The sequence below is a fragment of the Hemitrygon akajei genome, chromosome 19, assembly GCF_048418815.1.
Source record: "Hemitrygon akajei chromosome 19, sHemAka1.3, whole genome shotgun sequence".
NCBI lineage: Eukaryota > Metazoa > Chordata > Chondrichthyes > Myliobatiformes > Dasyatidae > Hemitrygon > Hemitrygon akajei.
In genome coordinates, this window is record NC_133142.1 from 46,055,428 (window position 1) to 46,071,797 (window position 16,370).

The 16,370-nt window shown below is 39.7% G+C and overlaps 1 protein-coding gene across 5 annotated transcripts in view; it reads left to right on the plus strand.

The window, feature by feature from the left end:
* The window catches only part of LOC140741904 (metabotropic glutamate receptor 7-like), a 763,442-nt gene that overhangs the window by 736,223 nt on the left and 10,849 nt on the right, over positions 1 to 16,370 (plus strand). Inside the window, exon 10 of one of the 5 annotated variants that reach the window (XM_073072445.1) lies at positions 1,217 to 1,296. The exons of the other annotated variants lie outside the window; for them this stretch is intronic. Within the exon in view, the coding sequence (XP_072928546.1) occupies positions 1,217 to 1,254 (38 nt within the window). The 3' untranslated portion in view covers positions 1,255 to 1,296. The remainder of the gene's footprint in view (positions 1 to 1,216; positions 1,297 to 16,370) is intronic. 5 annotated transcript variants of the gene reach the window in all.

Genomic DNA, 16,370 nt, shown 5'->3' on the forward strand with positions numbered 1-16,370 from the left:
AGGTAAGTGAGCTTCCCCAGTATGGACACGACATGCCCTTCACCTCCCTGGACACCTGGACACCGATACAGCATAAACAAAGGGATGTTGATAAATTTCCAATTGGAATGCCATGTGACTTTATAAGGAAGTTTGTAGGTGCTAGTGTTTCCTTTCTTACTAGTACAGGTTGTAGGTTTGGGAGGCCAGGATGATCAACTCTTTATAGTTCCCTTTTCTGATTTTGTCTACTGTAAAGTGCAATGATGGTTAATGTGAAATGCATCAAGTGTAGCAAGGCAAGTAATATATTAGCACAACCAAGTGTTAACTATATATCACATTCAAAAATGAAGAAAATAATTGATGCAAACATTTTACTGCATTTTTTCTTCCATTCCATTCCCTACCTTTCTTTTAAAAGATTAAAATGACATACATCTGCCTAACATGGTAGCACCAAGATGTATGTTGTAACCACTAGGGTGATCTTGTCGATAATAGCTTGTGACTTCCATCAAATGTCAGAATCATACGTCATTCTCCAATGACAGAAAAATTGATCAACTCAGAACACACAGATTACATGTTCTGCATTACATAATAGTGAAAAAGTGGTCTTATTATAATACTTAATACCTGTACACAAAAGCTACAGGAAATCAGTTCACTAATTGGTCATTCTTCAGTCATTAACATGACAACATTTGTTACCCTTCTTCAATTACACTGAACTGAATTTGCTGAAGCATTATATACTGGGAGTCCTAACAAAAACCCCTATTGGCCAAAGACACCAGCTTCTCTTTCTTAAAGGATATTTAGCAAAAGGAATTGATTTGTGAGCTTGATAGATTTAGAGTGGTAGCTGGTGTGCCTTGGTGTCATTTAATAACACTAACTTTTTTGATAATATCAGATTTATTAAATTAGATGAAAATTTCCATGGTGAGAATTGAACTTGAATGTGGGAATTTTGATGTGAAAGTTTCTTAGTAAACGATTATGGTATCAAACTGATTTTGCTGAAAGTTCAAGTGACCCTGCTCAGCCCAAAGATCTGATGTGTTTTGTTACAGTAATCACATCAACAGTAAGTATTTGTGGAATGAAACAACCTGTTTTATGATTTTTATTTCATAATCTGTCAGAGAAGCAAAATTCCATCAAAAATCAGTTTTTCAATTGATCACAATTGATGCAGTTATGTCTAATATATTTTTTCTGTACTTTGCAGATATTTCTCTGTTACAACACACTTCTGAACTATGTTGAACCTTTGGTCTATGTTCCCCAGCATCTTAGATTTATCTTCACGTAAGCTCATCGACTGAACCTTTTTCCTCCTCCCAGCTGTTGACTTTTTCTAGTTAGTTGCTGTTAACTTGTCAAAATTTCATTACCTTCGCCTTTTGTTTTACAGTCTTTTTGAAAGACTTCTGTATTTAAAATCTTTATTACTTGGTTTGAAATTGTTCCAAGGCCTTTGTTTGCCTGCTCTGTAAACTCTTAACCCTATGAAATAGTGTATTCCCTAACTCTCTCTTTTGCTCCTTACTGGCCAAGTTTCTGTCCATCTATGGTCCATGTTCTGAAATGAACTTAATAAATCTATTTGCCATTTGATCCCTACCTTCACCTGAAGATGCCCTCAATACCCATCCCTTTTTGATTTCAACTTCCTACAATCCAGCAACTATTTGAAGTGCTTAGCTGAGTTAATGCATATTATACTTTAATGCTTGCTAGTTTAAGAATATATATATTTAACAAGAAGCACCTATATCTGGTAGAAAAACAGAACATTTATTGCCCTTAGGTATATAAGAAGTAAGGTTACAAATCATAGATTATGAACAACAAGCTTACAGCAAGTCAATTAAGTAAATGCAAATGGGTTGATGTTTACCCTCCTTTAACAGGCAAGAAATAGCCAGGTTAGGGCAGTTATACAGTTTAATATGAGGAACTCCAATCCAATTTGCCATGTAATAGACTGCTCCAGTGCTTGGATATCAGGGTATCAAGTGTCCTGAAGCAAGATGGATCTCGTTGGCTGATTGTGGGTCTGTTGTAAATGGGCTATCACTGTACGGTGTGAGGAAATCCAGCAGGAAAAGAGAGCTAATGGCACTACATATAATAAGCCCATTGGAGGCATGAGAGTAGTATGAGCCCTGCCACATCCCTAAGCTCCAGATGCCCACTTCCCTCTATCTGCTTGCCCATCTATCTAACCCACCCTACCACCTCCCCAATGATGGCCCTCCTATCTATCAACTATGATGGGCCTTCCTTGTGTACTGCCCATTTCACCAGATGCTGCATGGGATATGGAGTTAAAAGGTGACTGTCGTTAGGTTTAGCCTAGCTGGGGTCTTTAATATTTGGAACTTTATCCCGATAAAGAAGGACACTAAAGGACTCACTCAAGGAAAGCAGAAAAGATGAACTGGAAGAGATATCACTTATCTTCAGCAGTCATTCATCATACTTTGCCCTGTGAATATTGAGCTTTTTCCCGGGTTTAATATACCTATATTTTGATATAAGATAACAATTGTATCAGGGCAGGGAGGACCATTGTTCAGCGTTCCCAAAAGCATGCACAAAACCTCACATTTATCTACCAGTGATGACAATACAGTTTACCTTCTCTGCTACAATATTATTCAGTGGATATCATTATAATAAGGTGGATGGGGACAGAATTCTGCAGAAGGCACTCCATCAATGCTTAGCTCATTTCCAGCAATTCTAGCTTTAGTGCAAGAAGCAAATGGGATTAAGGGTGTCCAAGTCATTCAATTATTGTGGAAAAAGTATATGATAAAATTTCCCATCTTTGAAAGCTCTCATGATCTGAGCAAGATACAGAATGTGATAATGTGTAGAGTCATTAGCTCCCTTTCTTTGGCGGATTGTTAGTTTTAAGTTAACTATGGGAAAGGACAGAACTGGTCTACAAATTAACTTTCTGAATTGCAGCAAGGCAAATTTTGATGCTATCACCCTGGAACTTGCAAAAGTTGATTTGATTAGTTTGTTTGCAAGCAAGTGGGAAGATTTTTAAAAGTGAGATAGTGAGAGTTCAAGGTTTTTATATTCCTGTTAGAGTGAAGAGTAGAACTAGCAGGAATAAGGAGTCCTGGATGACAAGGATATTGAGGCCTAGGTCAAGCAAAGCCAGCTGGGGTCACAAAATTCTCAGGAAGAGTGTAGAAGGTGCAGGAGTTTGCTTAAGAAGTGAATCTGTAAGGCAACAAGACAAAACCATGAAATACCTTTGGCAAGGAAAATGAAGGAGAATCCAAAGATATGCTATGGGTATATTAAGGGGAAAGGAGTAACTAGGGAGAGAATAAAGTCTTTCATGACCAAATGAGGGTAGAAAAATCTCCAGTGCCTCACAGAAATGTTCAAATTCAATGAGTAAAACTAGAGAAGAACATGCAGTAGCAGTTGCTAAGATATTTGCATCATTGTTAATGATGGGTGTGGTGCCAGAAGACTGGATGGTGGCTAATGTTATGCCTTGCGTCTTCAAGTAGGAATGCAAAGAAAAACCTGGGGACTATAGATTTTAAGCACAGTATCTGTGATTGCAAAGTTACTGGAAGGAATTCTGGTGTATAAGATGTATAGTACGTCCATGCATTTGGAATGCCAGGAACTGATTAGGCAGAGTCAGTATGACTTTGTTCATGGGAGATAATGTTTTGCAAATATATTTGAGGGTTTTTTTTAAGTGTTCTAGCGACTAAACCAAAATGTACCTTAGAGTAAGCTAAGTATAATTGAGCTTTATTGAGCTTTAGCAAAAGATAGGAAATCCACCGGTCCCCAGCTACTACAAACTGCAATGAACAAAGCATGAAGATGTAATTTATTCTCTTCACTTTTACCACACCCCTTTCATGTAACTAGTTACCATAATAAACACAGAATACAATGCAGATAGGGAACAGATGTATAGTTCCTACAAGGGTCCTAGAAGGTTAACGCCGGCAAGGTGGTAGATGCATTCCAAATGGACCTTATCAAGGTCTTTCTTAAGGTTCTGCACCTTAAGATGTTCGGGAGGGCTAGATTGCATGGAATCCAGGGGTAACGGACTAAATGGATAAAGAATTAACTTCATTGTAGGAGGCAAAATGTGATAGTGGAAGGCTGTTTCTAAGATGAGAAGCCAGTGATGAGTAATGTGCCTTAGGGTTGATGCTGGGCCCATTATTTTCTCTAATCTACATCAACAGGCTGCACAAGAATGTGCAGGGTATTGTGATGGATATTCACTCTCCAGAGCCTTTGAACCAAGCTCAGCTTTCTAATACAGTGTCTGATATTTCTAGAGATCAGAAGGCTGTTTTTAGGTTAAATGTCCAACCAATATTCTTTCTTCAGCTTCTTGTCATAAGCAAAAAAGTCTTCAGTTCTTAATGTAAATTGTAAGCAATAATCAGTCTGAGGTTACAAGGCCAGCTTTGCCAACATACAGAACAGTCTATAGAGCTTAGGCTGCTGGCCTACAGTGTGGGGCTTACATCTCAAGAGATGCAGTGTAGGACAATGGGGTTATGTTAATTTGCCTGTATCAAAGTTTGCAGCCCAGATTGATACTATCACTTAGTACATCAAATAGCTGATCTATCAATATTTGGGAGAGTTATGCACTCAAAGTCAGCCTTCACAGTATTATTTTCAGGTGTTGGGATTGTTGTTGCCAGAAGCTTCCAGACAATCTGTGTGAAAAGGTATCTGGAAAGAATGTGTGCAGTCACTAAGTGGCAAAAAAATACATAAAAATGTAAGAGAGTAGTACATTTGTCAAGGAAAGGTAACAAGAATGACAGAAAAATGGGGTGATTTGAATCCTTTCCTCTGCTTTATATTTCTGTTATGGGCAACTTGTCAATTTGTGATTCATTTTAGCTTATAGGGATTGTACCAATGTTTCGGAAATCCTTTATGGTTTAAAAATCATTTGTAATTCAGAAGTCTTTTATGAGATATAAAACCTCTGAGTTTTAAATATGTTTTAAGAATCTTTTGTAAACTTAAATGTGTATATCATTAAAATTAAATGAACTGTGTTTAAACTACTTTATTAGCTGGCAGTATCTCCTCCTCGGTAGGGAGGAGGAACCCACTATTCAAATAGTAGGTTTTGGCAGCTAAGCTCATCATGTGGCTACAGTGTTGCCTGCAGCCATCTATATCAGATAGGGCATAAGATCTTCGTGTGAGTTCTGAACTTCATGGACAGCAAGCCCAATACCATCACAGTATAGTTAGTAGGTCTGCAGATGACACTAAAATAACTGGTATCATTGACAGTTATAAAAGGTCACCCGAAATTGTAGTGGAACATTGTTCATCTGGGAGAGTGGCGGAGGAATGGCAAATGACGTTTAGTTCAAATGAATGTGAAGTGTTGCATTTTGGGAAGTCAAACCAAGGATGGACATTCACAGTGAATGGTAAGGCCTTGAGGAGTGTTGCAGAACCTACAAATTCAGGTTCCCGGAAAGCAGTGTTTGAGGTAAATAGAATGGTGAAGAATGATTTTGACATGCTAGATCAACCTTCAGTCTCCTATGCTCCAAGGAATAGAGGTCCATATAGTCATGAGGGCACTCCGTCTTTTTTCACAGGACTGTGGAATCAACGACAAGAAGGCATAGGCATACAATGAGAAGAGAGAGTTTTAATAGGACCCCAAGGGGCAGCTTCTTTCACACACAGAGTAGTTAGTATATGGAACAAGCTGTCAGTTTAAGTTGTTAAGGTAGACAGCAACATTTAAAGGACATTTGGAGAGTTATATGAATAGGAAAAGTTTAGAGTAATATGCGTCAAAAGTGAAAAAGTGGGGCTAGCCTCAACAGGTATATTGGTCAGCCTGGCTGATTTGGGCCAAGAGGCCTGTTTTTGTGCACAAAGCATGTATTCATCTTGGTGTCAAAGAGTACTTTAAGCATAGAGTGCAGGCATTTTAAAAATCCTTTGAAGTTTGCCATGACCTTGGTAGACAGTTCAGGGCTTGGGTAGCGTTCAAGCCATTTTCCCACACTATTCCAGGTATGGAATGGGTCATGAGGGTAAACACTATGGAAATAAGCTCCATGGCCCAATATCTTTTGTTGTTAACCTGCCTGATGCTGCACGTTGTTGTAGTATCACAAGTGAAAAGAGCAGAAATAGGAAAACAACTGAACATGAAGCCTTTCAATATCTCAGAGCCATGAACATCCATGCTACCAACCCTGTCAACACAAACACAGCCCATTGATCTACTGCCCTGACCCAAAATGGTGTCACACAGCTTCAAAACAATTCTTTCAGCCCACCATAGCTGCACTAACCATCGAGGTGTTGTATATAAATGATGCCATTGATGAGAAACAAACAAAATGCTTAGAGAGAAAGAAATAAATGTTAATTGTGAAACAAGGAGATGAAATCAGACTAGGTGGATCTTGCAATGAATAGAGATGTTGGCAGCAATGATTTTCCTGGTCAGTTTCTGTGCCATGCATCCAATGTAAATAATCCTGGGATTAATAGGCCATAAATTCCAGGCCCATCCCTATTCACACTTTGCCCTTGATGAATAGCAGTCGGTGTAACGAAGATCTTATTTGGAGTAGCCTCAGTACTTTCAAGATGACGACGAAATCCTTGTGAAGAATTGCATTCAAATATTCAAAGTACATTTTTATCAAAGTATGTATACAGAATACAGCTCTGTGATACATCCTCCCACAGGCAGCCACAAAACAAAGAAACACCACCAAACCCATTCAAAGTAAACATCAAACACCCAACATATGAAAAAAGAACAAATTGAGCAAATGGCATAAAGCGAGCGAACAACACATAGGGTATCAACATCAAACCAGGAGTACAGGAACATTCAGTTCAGCTGCACACTACCACTTGACTACAGGCCACAGAGCCTGTCTAAAACAAGACACCCCAATCTTCACTAATCACCCTGATCAAACCACTCCGAAACAGCAAAAAAGGGTAACCAGAATCCAGAAATACACATAACATGAGCCTCCAGTCCCCCAAAATGAGTCCACAGCCACAAGCCTTGCCTTTCAATCCTTGCAATATGGAACACAAGGCACCTGTACTTTACTCTGACAGCAACCAGTGAGATGGAGAGGGAGACTAGTCAGACACTGACAGTGGCGCCAGACACCTGACTCTACTCCACCCTCCCAATTGGAGAGAAGCAATGGAGTCGATTATGGGCTTGAACACTGCTTCCAGGCTTCCAGACCAACAGGCCATGCCTTCCGCTTTCAACCTCATCAAAATCCCTTGGAGTCAACAAAGCACCAGATCACTCAATTGGCCGAAGAACACACCATCAAAATGGAAATCCAGCTTCCAATCGTATGCAGCTTAATAATAGAATCATATATAAAAGACTAAGTAAAAGAAACAAAAGTTTCATGAACTGCCTACAGGACATTGCCGTAGATCATGATTTTTGCTTGCGCCATCTTGAACTTTCATTCTCCCCAGTTCACCAAATTCTCATCCCAGTGAATATCTCAAAAAGATAATCAAATCTATCACAGTGTTCCATCACCATCGTCTTCTGTGGGATGCATGAGTTGGTTTCCAGTTTCTGGTTTGACCGTGATTATTGACAGGAGTAGTTCTGTTTGCCCTACCATTTGTCCCTGGCAGATTTAGTCAGCGGTCAAGAGCATATGTAACACCTAATAAGTGAGGTCCATTTTCTTTCTTCTCTCTTTTAACATCAAGTTAACTAAAAGTTTGTCTCAGGATTTAGTTTATGAGGCAAGTCATGAACAGGTTGGTGGTCATTTATACAACTGTATTATTGAAGAAATTGCATTTGTAATACAATATTTTCTCTGATGTTCACAATATTCATCCTAACTCAATAAACATTACGAAAATATTTTGGTGATGATTGTAGGATGAGTGTGGGATGCCAGCTCGTGTGTTGTATGGATAGAAATTTTGACCTGACATTTTCAAAATCTTTTCAGCTCATCGAAAGATGGAACTAGATTCGATTAATTTATAATGAGTGCTTTTTTTCTGAACATACAACTAAAATAGCCCCCAGCTCTAAGCCTGGAGTATCTGGGGTGTAAGCCCTGCTGCCTTTCAGAACTTCTATTAATTTTTAATGTTGGAGTATAATATCCACTTCATGTGACTGGATTTTCATTTGGCAAACAACTAGCCAGATTTTTTTTTTATGTTGCACTGTGATAGCACCAGGGCTGCAGGGCTAGGATGTTATTTGACTGTTTAGCTGCCTTTTGAAGCTCAGCTCTGTTGGATTTCATGGATGTTATTCAGGGTGAAGATGGTGAATTGGAACAAATGCAAGAAAAGAGGATAAAGGCTGCATTCTGCTTGCATTCCAGATTTTAGTTTGTTTTTCATCTCAAACAATTTAAGTTCTGTTGTACTCAAGGAGATCTTATCAGACAGCAGATCCCTGTCTACACAGTCACTCCTTGTCTTGCCAGCTGCAATCATTAGTCACAGACTGGCAATGCCTAGTGGTTTTCTGGAACCATACAGCTCATTCACAGATAACAACAGAAAATTGCATGAAATTGGGTCCAATTAGTGACAATATTTCACTTTAATACATTTCTAGATGTGAAGTATTCTGGGAATTTATATGGGAAATGAAATTAAGCAGTCATGTCATTGGTCTTTGAAATGGATGCTGCTAGAGACAATAACTGTTCCCACACTAATGCTGGAGGGACCAGAGAGTGGAGGAATGCGGCTCCTATGGTCCAAAAAATCCTTAGTACCCACCACTGGCGAGAAGAGCACCCAATGAGGTACTGCACCGCAAAACATCAAGAAAGCTTCTCAAATCTGACCTTTCTCTTGACTTTAAAGAGAATAAACATGATTATTTAATGTTTACTTATAGGGTCCTCCAAAAATAATTCAAAGACTGGCCTATCTCTCCTAGATCCATCTTGTGATTGCTATTTAAAGGATCAAATTTTAATTTCCAGTTACATTCTCGAATTTATGGAACACAGCTCAATTTATTTTGCACTTGTTTCTCTTTGAAATAATTCTGCACTAAACCATTCATACACAAATGCTAAAATGGTATGATAAACCCATTATCATTTTGTCAAATCTGATGTTGAAATGAAGTGGATCCTCATGGAAAGAAGGTGTTTGGTAAAGACATTCACTGATATCGTACTGGTAATCTTGTCATTTAGCTCAGCTCTCAGCAGTGAATGTTGAAGCAGGTTTTTTTTACATGTTATCAGGAGATTGTACGGCAAAAGAGAGTCTTAAAGATAACAGGCAATAATAAGGTCACAATAAATGGATCAGCACAACAGATGGTGTTGGCGCCTCACACCTCCAGCTGCTTGGCTTTGATCCTGACCTCAGGTAGACTTCATGTTTTCTCTGAGACAGCAGAAGTTTCCTCTCACATCTCAAAGACCTGCTTGTATGTAATTCAGTGACCATAAATTACTCCTTTGAGTTGGTGAGTGGCAAAAGAATTAAAGGCATCAGAGAGAGAAGTTGCAGTGGTATGGTGGAATGGGATGGATAGGATTGCTGTACCAGACAGACAGAGACAAAGACGTACTTTATTGATCCCGAGGGGAAATTGGGTTTTATTACAGCCGCACCAACCAAGAATAGTGTAGAAATATAGCAATATAAAACCATAAATAATTAAATAATAATAAGTTAATTGTGCCAAGTGGAAATAAGTCCAGGACCAGCCTATTGGCTCAGGGTGTCTGACACTCCGAGGGAGGATTTGTAAAGTTTGATGGCCACAGGCAGGAATAACTTCCCATGACACTCAGTGTTGCATCTCGGTGGAATGAGTGTGGTACCAGCATCAGAATAAGAGTGAAAATCAGGATCAGGTTTAATATCACCTGCATATGTCATGACATTTGTTAACTTAGTGGCAGCAATACAATGCAATACATGATAAATATAGAAAAAATGAATTACAGCATATATGTGTATATTAAAGAGCTAAATTAAGAATAGTAGTACAAAAACAAAAATAATAAAAGTGAGGTAGTGTTCATGAGTTCAATGCCCATTTAGAAATTAGAAGCAGTTCCTGAATCACTGAGTGAGTGCCTTCTGGCTTCTGTACCTCCTTCCTGACAGTAACAATGAGAAGGGGCCATGTCCTGGGTGGTGGGGGTCCTTAATAATAGATACCACCTTTCTGAGGCACCACTCCTTGAAGATGCCATGAATACTAAGGAGACTAGTATCCATGATGGAGCTGACTAATTTTACAACTGTCTGCAGCTGATTTTGATCCTGTGCAGAAGCTCCCCCATGCCAAGCAGTGTTGCAGCCTGCCAGAATGCTCTCCACGATACAGCTGTAAAAGTTTTTGAGAATGAACCCAAAGGACCGAATAGATATTGTCATAATAGTTAAGCAAATCTGCACATTGTGAACTAGTTCTCAACACCTTTGGGTCTGAGAAATAAATAATTTCTTCCTCTCAAATTTGCAGCTGGTGTGTAACCAAGTACAATATTCTCCACGGGATTCTCCCTGTATTCGAATGGCCAATAGACCATTCTTGCTGGCTGTGCAACCTCACCTAGGGTGTAAACTGGAAGAGAGCTTTGCAGATTGGTGGCAGCACAGGAGTTGGTGCTTTCAGGGGAAGGAAGAAGAAAGCTGGTTAGGGAGGGAACAGTAACTAATGTTTTACTGTTGGTGCACTTGAGAGACTGGAAACATTAAACAGAAAGAACGGAAGTTGTAAATATCAACTAAACAGAAATTGAATGAGCCTCAGAAATTTGATTTTTGTTTCTACTTGTCAACTTACATCTTATCTCATGCCTCAGTGAATCCCACACAGATAAATTAAACTGGCATGTATAAAATGGTCACCTCTTCATATCAGCCATCCATCAATACCTGGATCTATCAGTCATTCACTGCATCCTTCAGTGACCAGGAACCTTTCTGCCATCAACATTTATTAAAGATTCAAAGCAGACAAGTGTTTATTCTTTTCTGTTGTAGACCATATGTCATTTTTTTCCTCTGGTAGTTGTAGAAAAACATGACCAAAACACAAAATATATTGAGCACCTTATTTAAATTCATTTGCTATGATTTCTTTTCAAAACCTAGTCAGTAGTTCAAGAATGGAACAGGCGGTAAACAGCAACATTCAGATGAATTCAGGGTATGTGTCTAAAAGTGATGAGAAAAATAATCCAGAGGTCTGTGGAGAGTAGGGATGGAGTGGGACCAACTGGGACACTCTTATATGAAACCTCCATTCAGGTTGTAACTATTTTGTGATTTGGTGACTAATATTTTATTTACCTCACTTATTACTGTAAAGAAAGGGATAATTCTACTTCTGTACTGTTACAAAAATAATATAAACAGAAACGCTAAGAGAATTTACAAGTAAATACATAAATTTTGCCTGAAATGGTAATTGAGGTCAATAATTCCAAGGGACCGAGTGAGTTGTTAGTATGGTGAAGCCACAGCAACAGATTGATTGCTTGACCGTTGAGATTCCCACACTATAGGTGCAGACATTTATCTTACAAAATGCAGATCATGCCAAAGCTCTGCACTCATGACATATTCATTCAAGGCAGGTGGTGGACAGAGCAAATGGCTAATGGACTGCAATGACTCAATGAGCATGTTCCACAGTGATAATAGAATCTCACACAGTCATGGCTAACAACAATACTGAAGCACTTGTAACCATCTTCAACCAAAACAACAATGTGGTTGGTCTACTTTGGCATCTTCTTGAGATCCCTGCTATCATGAATCACTCTGTGATATCAAAAAACAACTGAATTTACTGGATTCTTCCCAAAGTTATATCAGCCCTTATATCAGACAGCCTATAGGATTGCAGATTTGTGCTCTAGAGCTGACTGTGTTCCTAACTCTGCTGTTCTTACAAAAGTGTCAACTCAATGTAGTGTGAAAGAAATCTAATAATAATGTAACCCAAGTGCAGCAGATACCACTGATCAGTCAAAGTCACGGATAGCGTTGCCAAGCAACACCTATACATTGACAGTCAGTTTTGGTTCAGTAGTGACCACTGGGTTCAAGACCACATTACAGCCTTGGTCTATAAAGTCATAAAACACAGGAGCAGAATTAGGCCATTGGCTTATGGAATGTTCCACCATTCCATCGTAGCTGATTTATTATTATCTCTCTTAACCCCATTCTCCTGCCTTTTTCCCATAACCTTTCATGATCCTGCTAATCAAAAACCTATCAAACTTCACTTTAAGTATACCCAGTAGCTTGGCCTTTACATCTGGCTGTGGCAAAAATTCTGCGGATTCACTGTCTTAATTTCTATTTTAAAGTGACATCTCTGGTCCTGGACTCCCCTACTTAGGAAGCATCCTCTCCACATGCACTCTATCTAATCCTTTCAATATTTGAAAGGTTTCACTGAGATCCCTGTTATTCTTCTAAACTCTAGCACTTACTGGCCCACAGCCATCAAGCAATTCTCATTTGTTAACCCCTTCATTCCTGGAATAATTCTTGTGAATATCCTCTGGACCCTCTCCAATGCCAGCACATCCTTTCTTTGATAAGGGGCATAAACTACTCATAATATTCCAATCACAATCAAGACAAAACTTGCAGATGCTGGAAATCCAAGCAACACACACAAAATGCTAAAGGAACTCAGCAGGCCGGGCAGCATCTATAGAAAAGAGTACAATCAACGTTTTGGGCCAAGCCCTTTCAGCAGGACCCAACTAGGGTCTGACCAATACTTTATAGAGCCTCAGCAGTACAGCCTTGCTTTTATATCCTAGTCCTTTCAAAGTGAGTGCTTACAGAAGCACCAGGACTGTTTTCCAAAGCGGAGTAGACTTCTGTGGTGAACTACATATACCTGTCTGGACTGCTCCTGTGGCTCCTCCCACAGACCCCTGCTGACTGCTTCTGTGGCTCCTCCCACAGACCCCTGCTGACAGCTCCTGTGGTTCCTCCCACAGACCCCTGTATAAAGGCGATTGAGGCCTGATGCCCGGCCTCATTCTCCAGGATGTAGTGTTGTTCATTCTTCCAGTCAATAAAAGCCGATACTTCGCTTCTTACGTCTCAGAGTGAGTTATTGATGGTGCATCAACTTCCTTGACATGAAGAAAGCATTTCACAGAGTGCAGTTTCAAACATCCTGAGTAAATCTGAAGTCATGGTAAATGAGAGGGAGAAAACTGCACAGTTTAAAGCCATACCTGATAATAGTTGTAGATTATTATGGTGGTTGACTGCCAATCATCTCAATCCCAGGTCTCCTCAGGGCAGTGTCCTTAGCTCAATCATCTTCAGCTACTTCATCCCTTCAAGCAGAGCTGGGAATGTTCAGTGTTGTCAGGATGATTTCAATTGCATCATAACTCAGTTAATTAAGCAGTCCATCCATGCCAACAATCACATTCAGGCATGATATATTACAAGTTACAAAAAACAAATGACAGGGAATGACCAAGCCAAGCATAGCAACAGGAAATAGAACCATCACTTCCCTTAGATTGTCAATGGTATCAACATTGTCAATTCCTCTATCAGCAATATCCTGAAATCACAATTGAATGGAAACTTAACTGATCTAGCAACAATTCTTATTATGGCTTCAAGAACTAGTGGTTGTGTAGACAATCTGCACTGCACTCTTTCAGTAGCTTCTAAACTGTATTCTGCATTGCAATTGCAACATGAGTGAATCTGCAGATGCTGGAAATAAAATTAAAAAAATGCTGGCAGAACTCAGCAGGCCAGACAGCATAATTCAATACCTTATCTCCCGCCTAGGTAGCCTCCTTCCTGCCGGCATGAACATCCAACTCACTGACCTCCGTTGATACCCCTGCCCCCCACCCTTACCCCCATCCCTATCTATTATTTTAGTCTGGTTATAGTCTGGTTCTCTTTCTCTCTCTTTTTCCCCCCTCACTATAATCTCTCCCCCCAGCCCTACCTTTCTTTCTCTTTTATTTCCAATAATTCTCCACCTTCCCCCAGCCCATTTCCCTCCAGCCTATCACTTCCCAGCTCTCTACTTCATCCCTCCCCCCACTTCTTATCCCCCCTCGACCATCCCATGTTACTTCACTCCTGATGAAGGGCTTCGGCCCAAAACGTCGTTATTACCTCCTCCCATAGATGCTGTCTGGCCTGCTGAGTTCTGCCAGCATTTTGTGTTTTTTATTTCGGCATTGCAATTGTTTTTTTTAATCTTATTCTAACTCAGTTCACTGTGTAATGATTTAATGATATATAGAAACATGCTTGACAAGCTTTTCACTGTATCTTGGTACATGTCACAAATATAAACCAATAAGAATACTTGCTTGCCGCAGCATCACAGGCACTTAGCACTTTATAAGCTGTTTTTACAAGAAAACCATAAACAAAACCTAAGTTAAACCCAATTTTTACAAGAAAGGATGCAAATAGAATAAAATCAATTTCTGTGTATGGTCATCGAATTGATCATAGTGTTGCTAGACTGCAGTCATTAGGGTTTTACTGGTGGTTCAAGAACTAAATGGTTGAAGGGAAGTAGCCTTTCTAGAACCTGGTGGTGCAGTACTTAAGGTATCTCCAGCCTTATTGTAGCTGCAAAGAGATGCATGCCTAGATGGTATGTACTTTTGATGATGGATGTTGCCTTCTAGAGGTGGACCTCTTGTAGATCCTACCAGTGGTGGGGAGGGATGAGCCCATGATGTAATAGGCAGTGTCCACAATGCTCTGCAGCTTCTTACTTTCATGTACATTTGAACTGCCATAGCAACCAAACTCCAGAAGCCTTACATAATCCAGAATTAATCGGCCTGCTTGATTGGTTCACTGTCCACTACTCCAAACTGCCACAAGCAATAAATTAGGATTGTTGTGCAAGATGCCAGCACTAAACCTCTGACACCTAGGAAATCACAAGCAGGTCTTTGGTTTACTCTCTATATTGGACAGCATTGTATCTTGGAAATGTATCATTATTCCTTCATCACCAACAGGTTAAAAGTACTGGAAACTAATAGAATCTGAATCAAGTTTATTCTCAGTCTTACAAGAGATGAAATTTGTTGATTTTTGCAAGCAGTATAGGGCAAACACACAAATAAGTTGAAAAGTAAAGAAGTAGTGCAAAAAAAGGGGTAGTGTTTCTGGACCATTCAGAAACCTGATGGTGGAGTGGAAGAAGCAGTTCCTGAAATGTTGAATGTGGGTCTTCTGGCTCCTCCACCTCCTCCCTAATGGTAATAGTCTGAGGAGGGGGCATCCTGGATGGACAGCATAATAGGAGTATCTTCATTCCACACAATGTGCTTGTTTAAAAAGGCAATTTACTTTCTCAAGGACAAACAGGAATGGGCAATAAATGCTTAGCCTGTCAGAGAGACCCATGTCCCATGAATGAATAAACAAGATTAAAGGTTGTGATGCAGTGAACAACCTACTGCTCTGAATAGTTTTATTATGATGGCAAGGGAAATATTCTGAACAATATTTCAGTGACAGATCCTTGAGTAAGGAGTTTATTCTATTTAACGAGGCAGTAAAAACAAATAGTCAACGCCGCCAACAATTTGTTTTAGAACAGTACAGCACAGTCCAAGATCCTCAGGCCATGATGCTGTACTAATATGTTAACCTGTCCCAAACCCAGTGCAAGTGCTCCCCATTTGCATTGTGCATTTCTCTGAGTATATCTATCCTCAATTTATGCTTCCAAGTTCCTGGCTAATAACATCATAATTTGCCCACAATCATTTAAATACTTCCCTGTACCAGTTGCTCCTATTCCCTTCCAAGATTGCGATAAAGATCAAGAAGTTGTAGTCACTCTCTCCCAAATGCTCATCCACTGAAAGATCTGTCACCTGACTAGGTTCATTGCCTAGTACTAGATCCAGTTGCCAGTCTACATACTGTGTCAGGAATCCTTCCTGGGCACATCTAATAAATTCTGCCGCATCTAAACCTTTTGCACTATGGAGGTGCCTTTCAACGTAAGAGAGTATGAAGTTATCCATGACAAATACCCTGTTCTTTTTCCACTTTTCCAAAATCTGTCATTCAATCTGGTCTCTCTGTTGCTATTGGGGTTTCCATAAACTTCTTCTTCTTCATATACCTTGCGTGTTACACGCTTGAGCGATCGTGGTTCTCCAGATCGAAGGATCCCTGGTAGCGTCAATGATATCTCACAAATTTAGATTTGTTAGTTCTTTCACAGTGTCCATATATTTTCTTCTTTGCCTTCCTCTTCCACGTTTCCCAGGCATACGGCCTTGTAATGTAAGACATTCTATTTCTCCCTT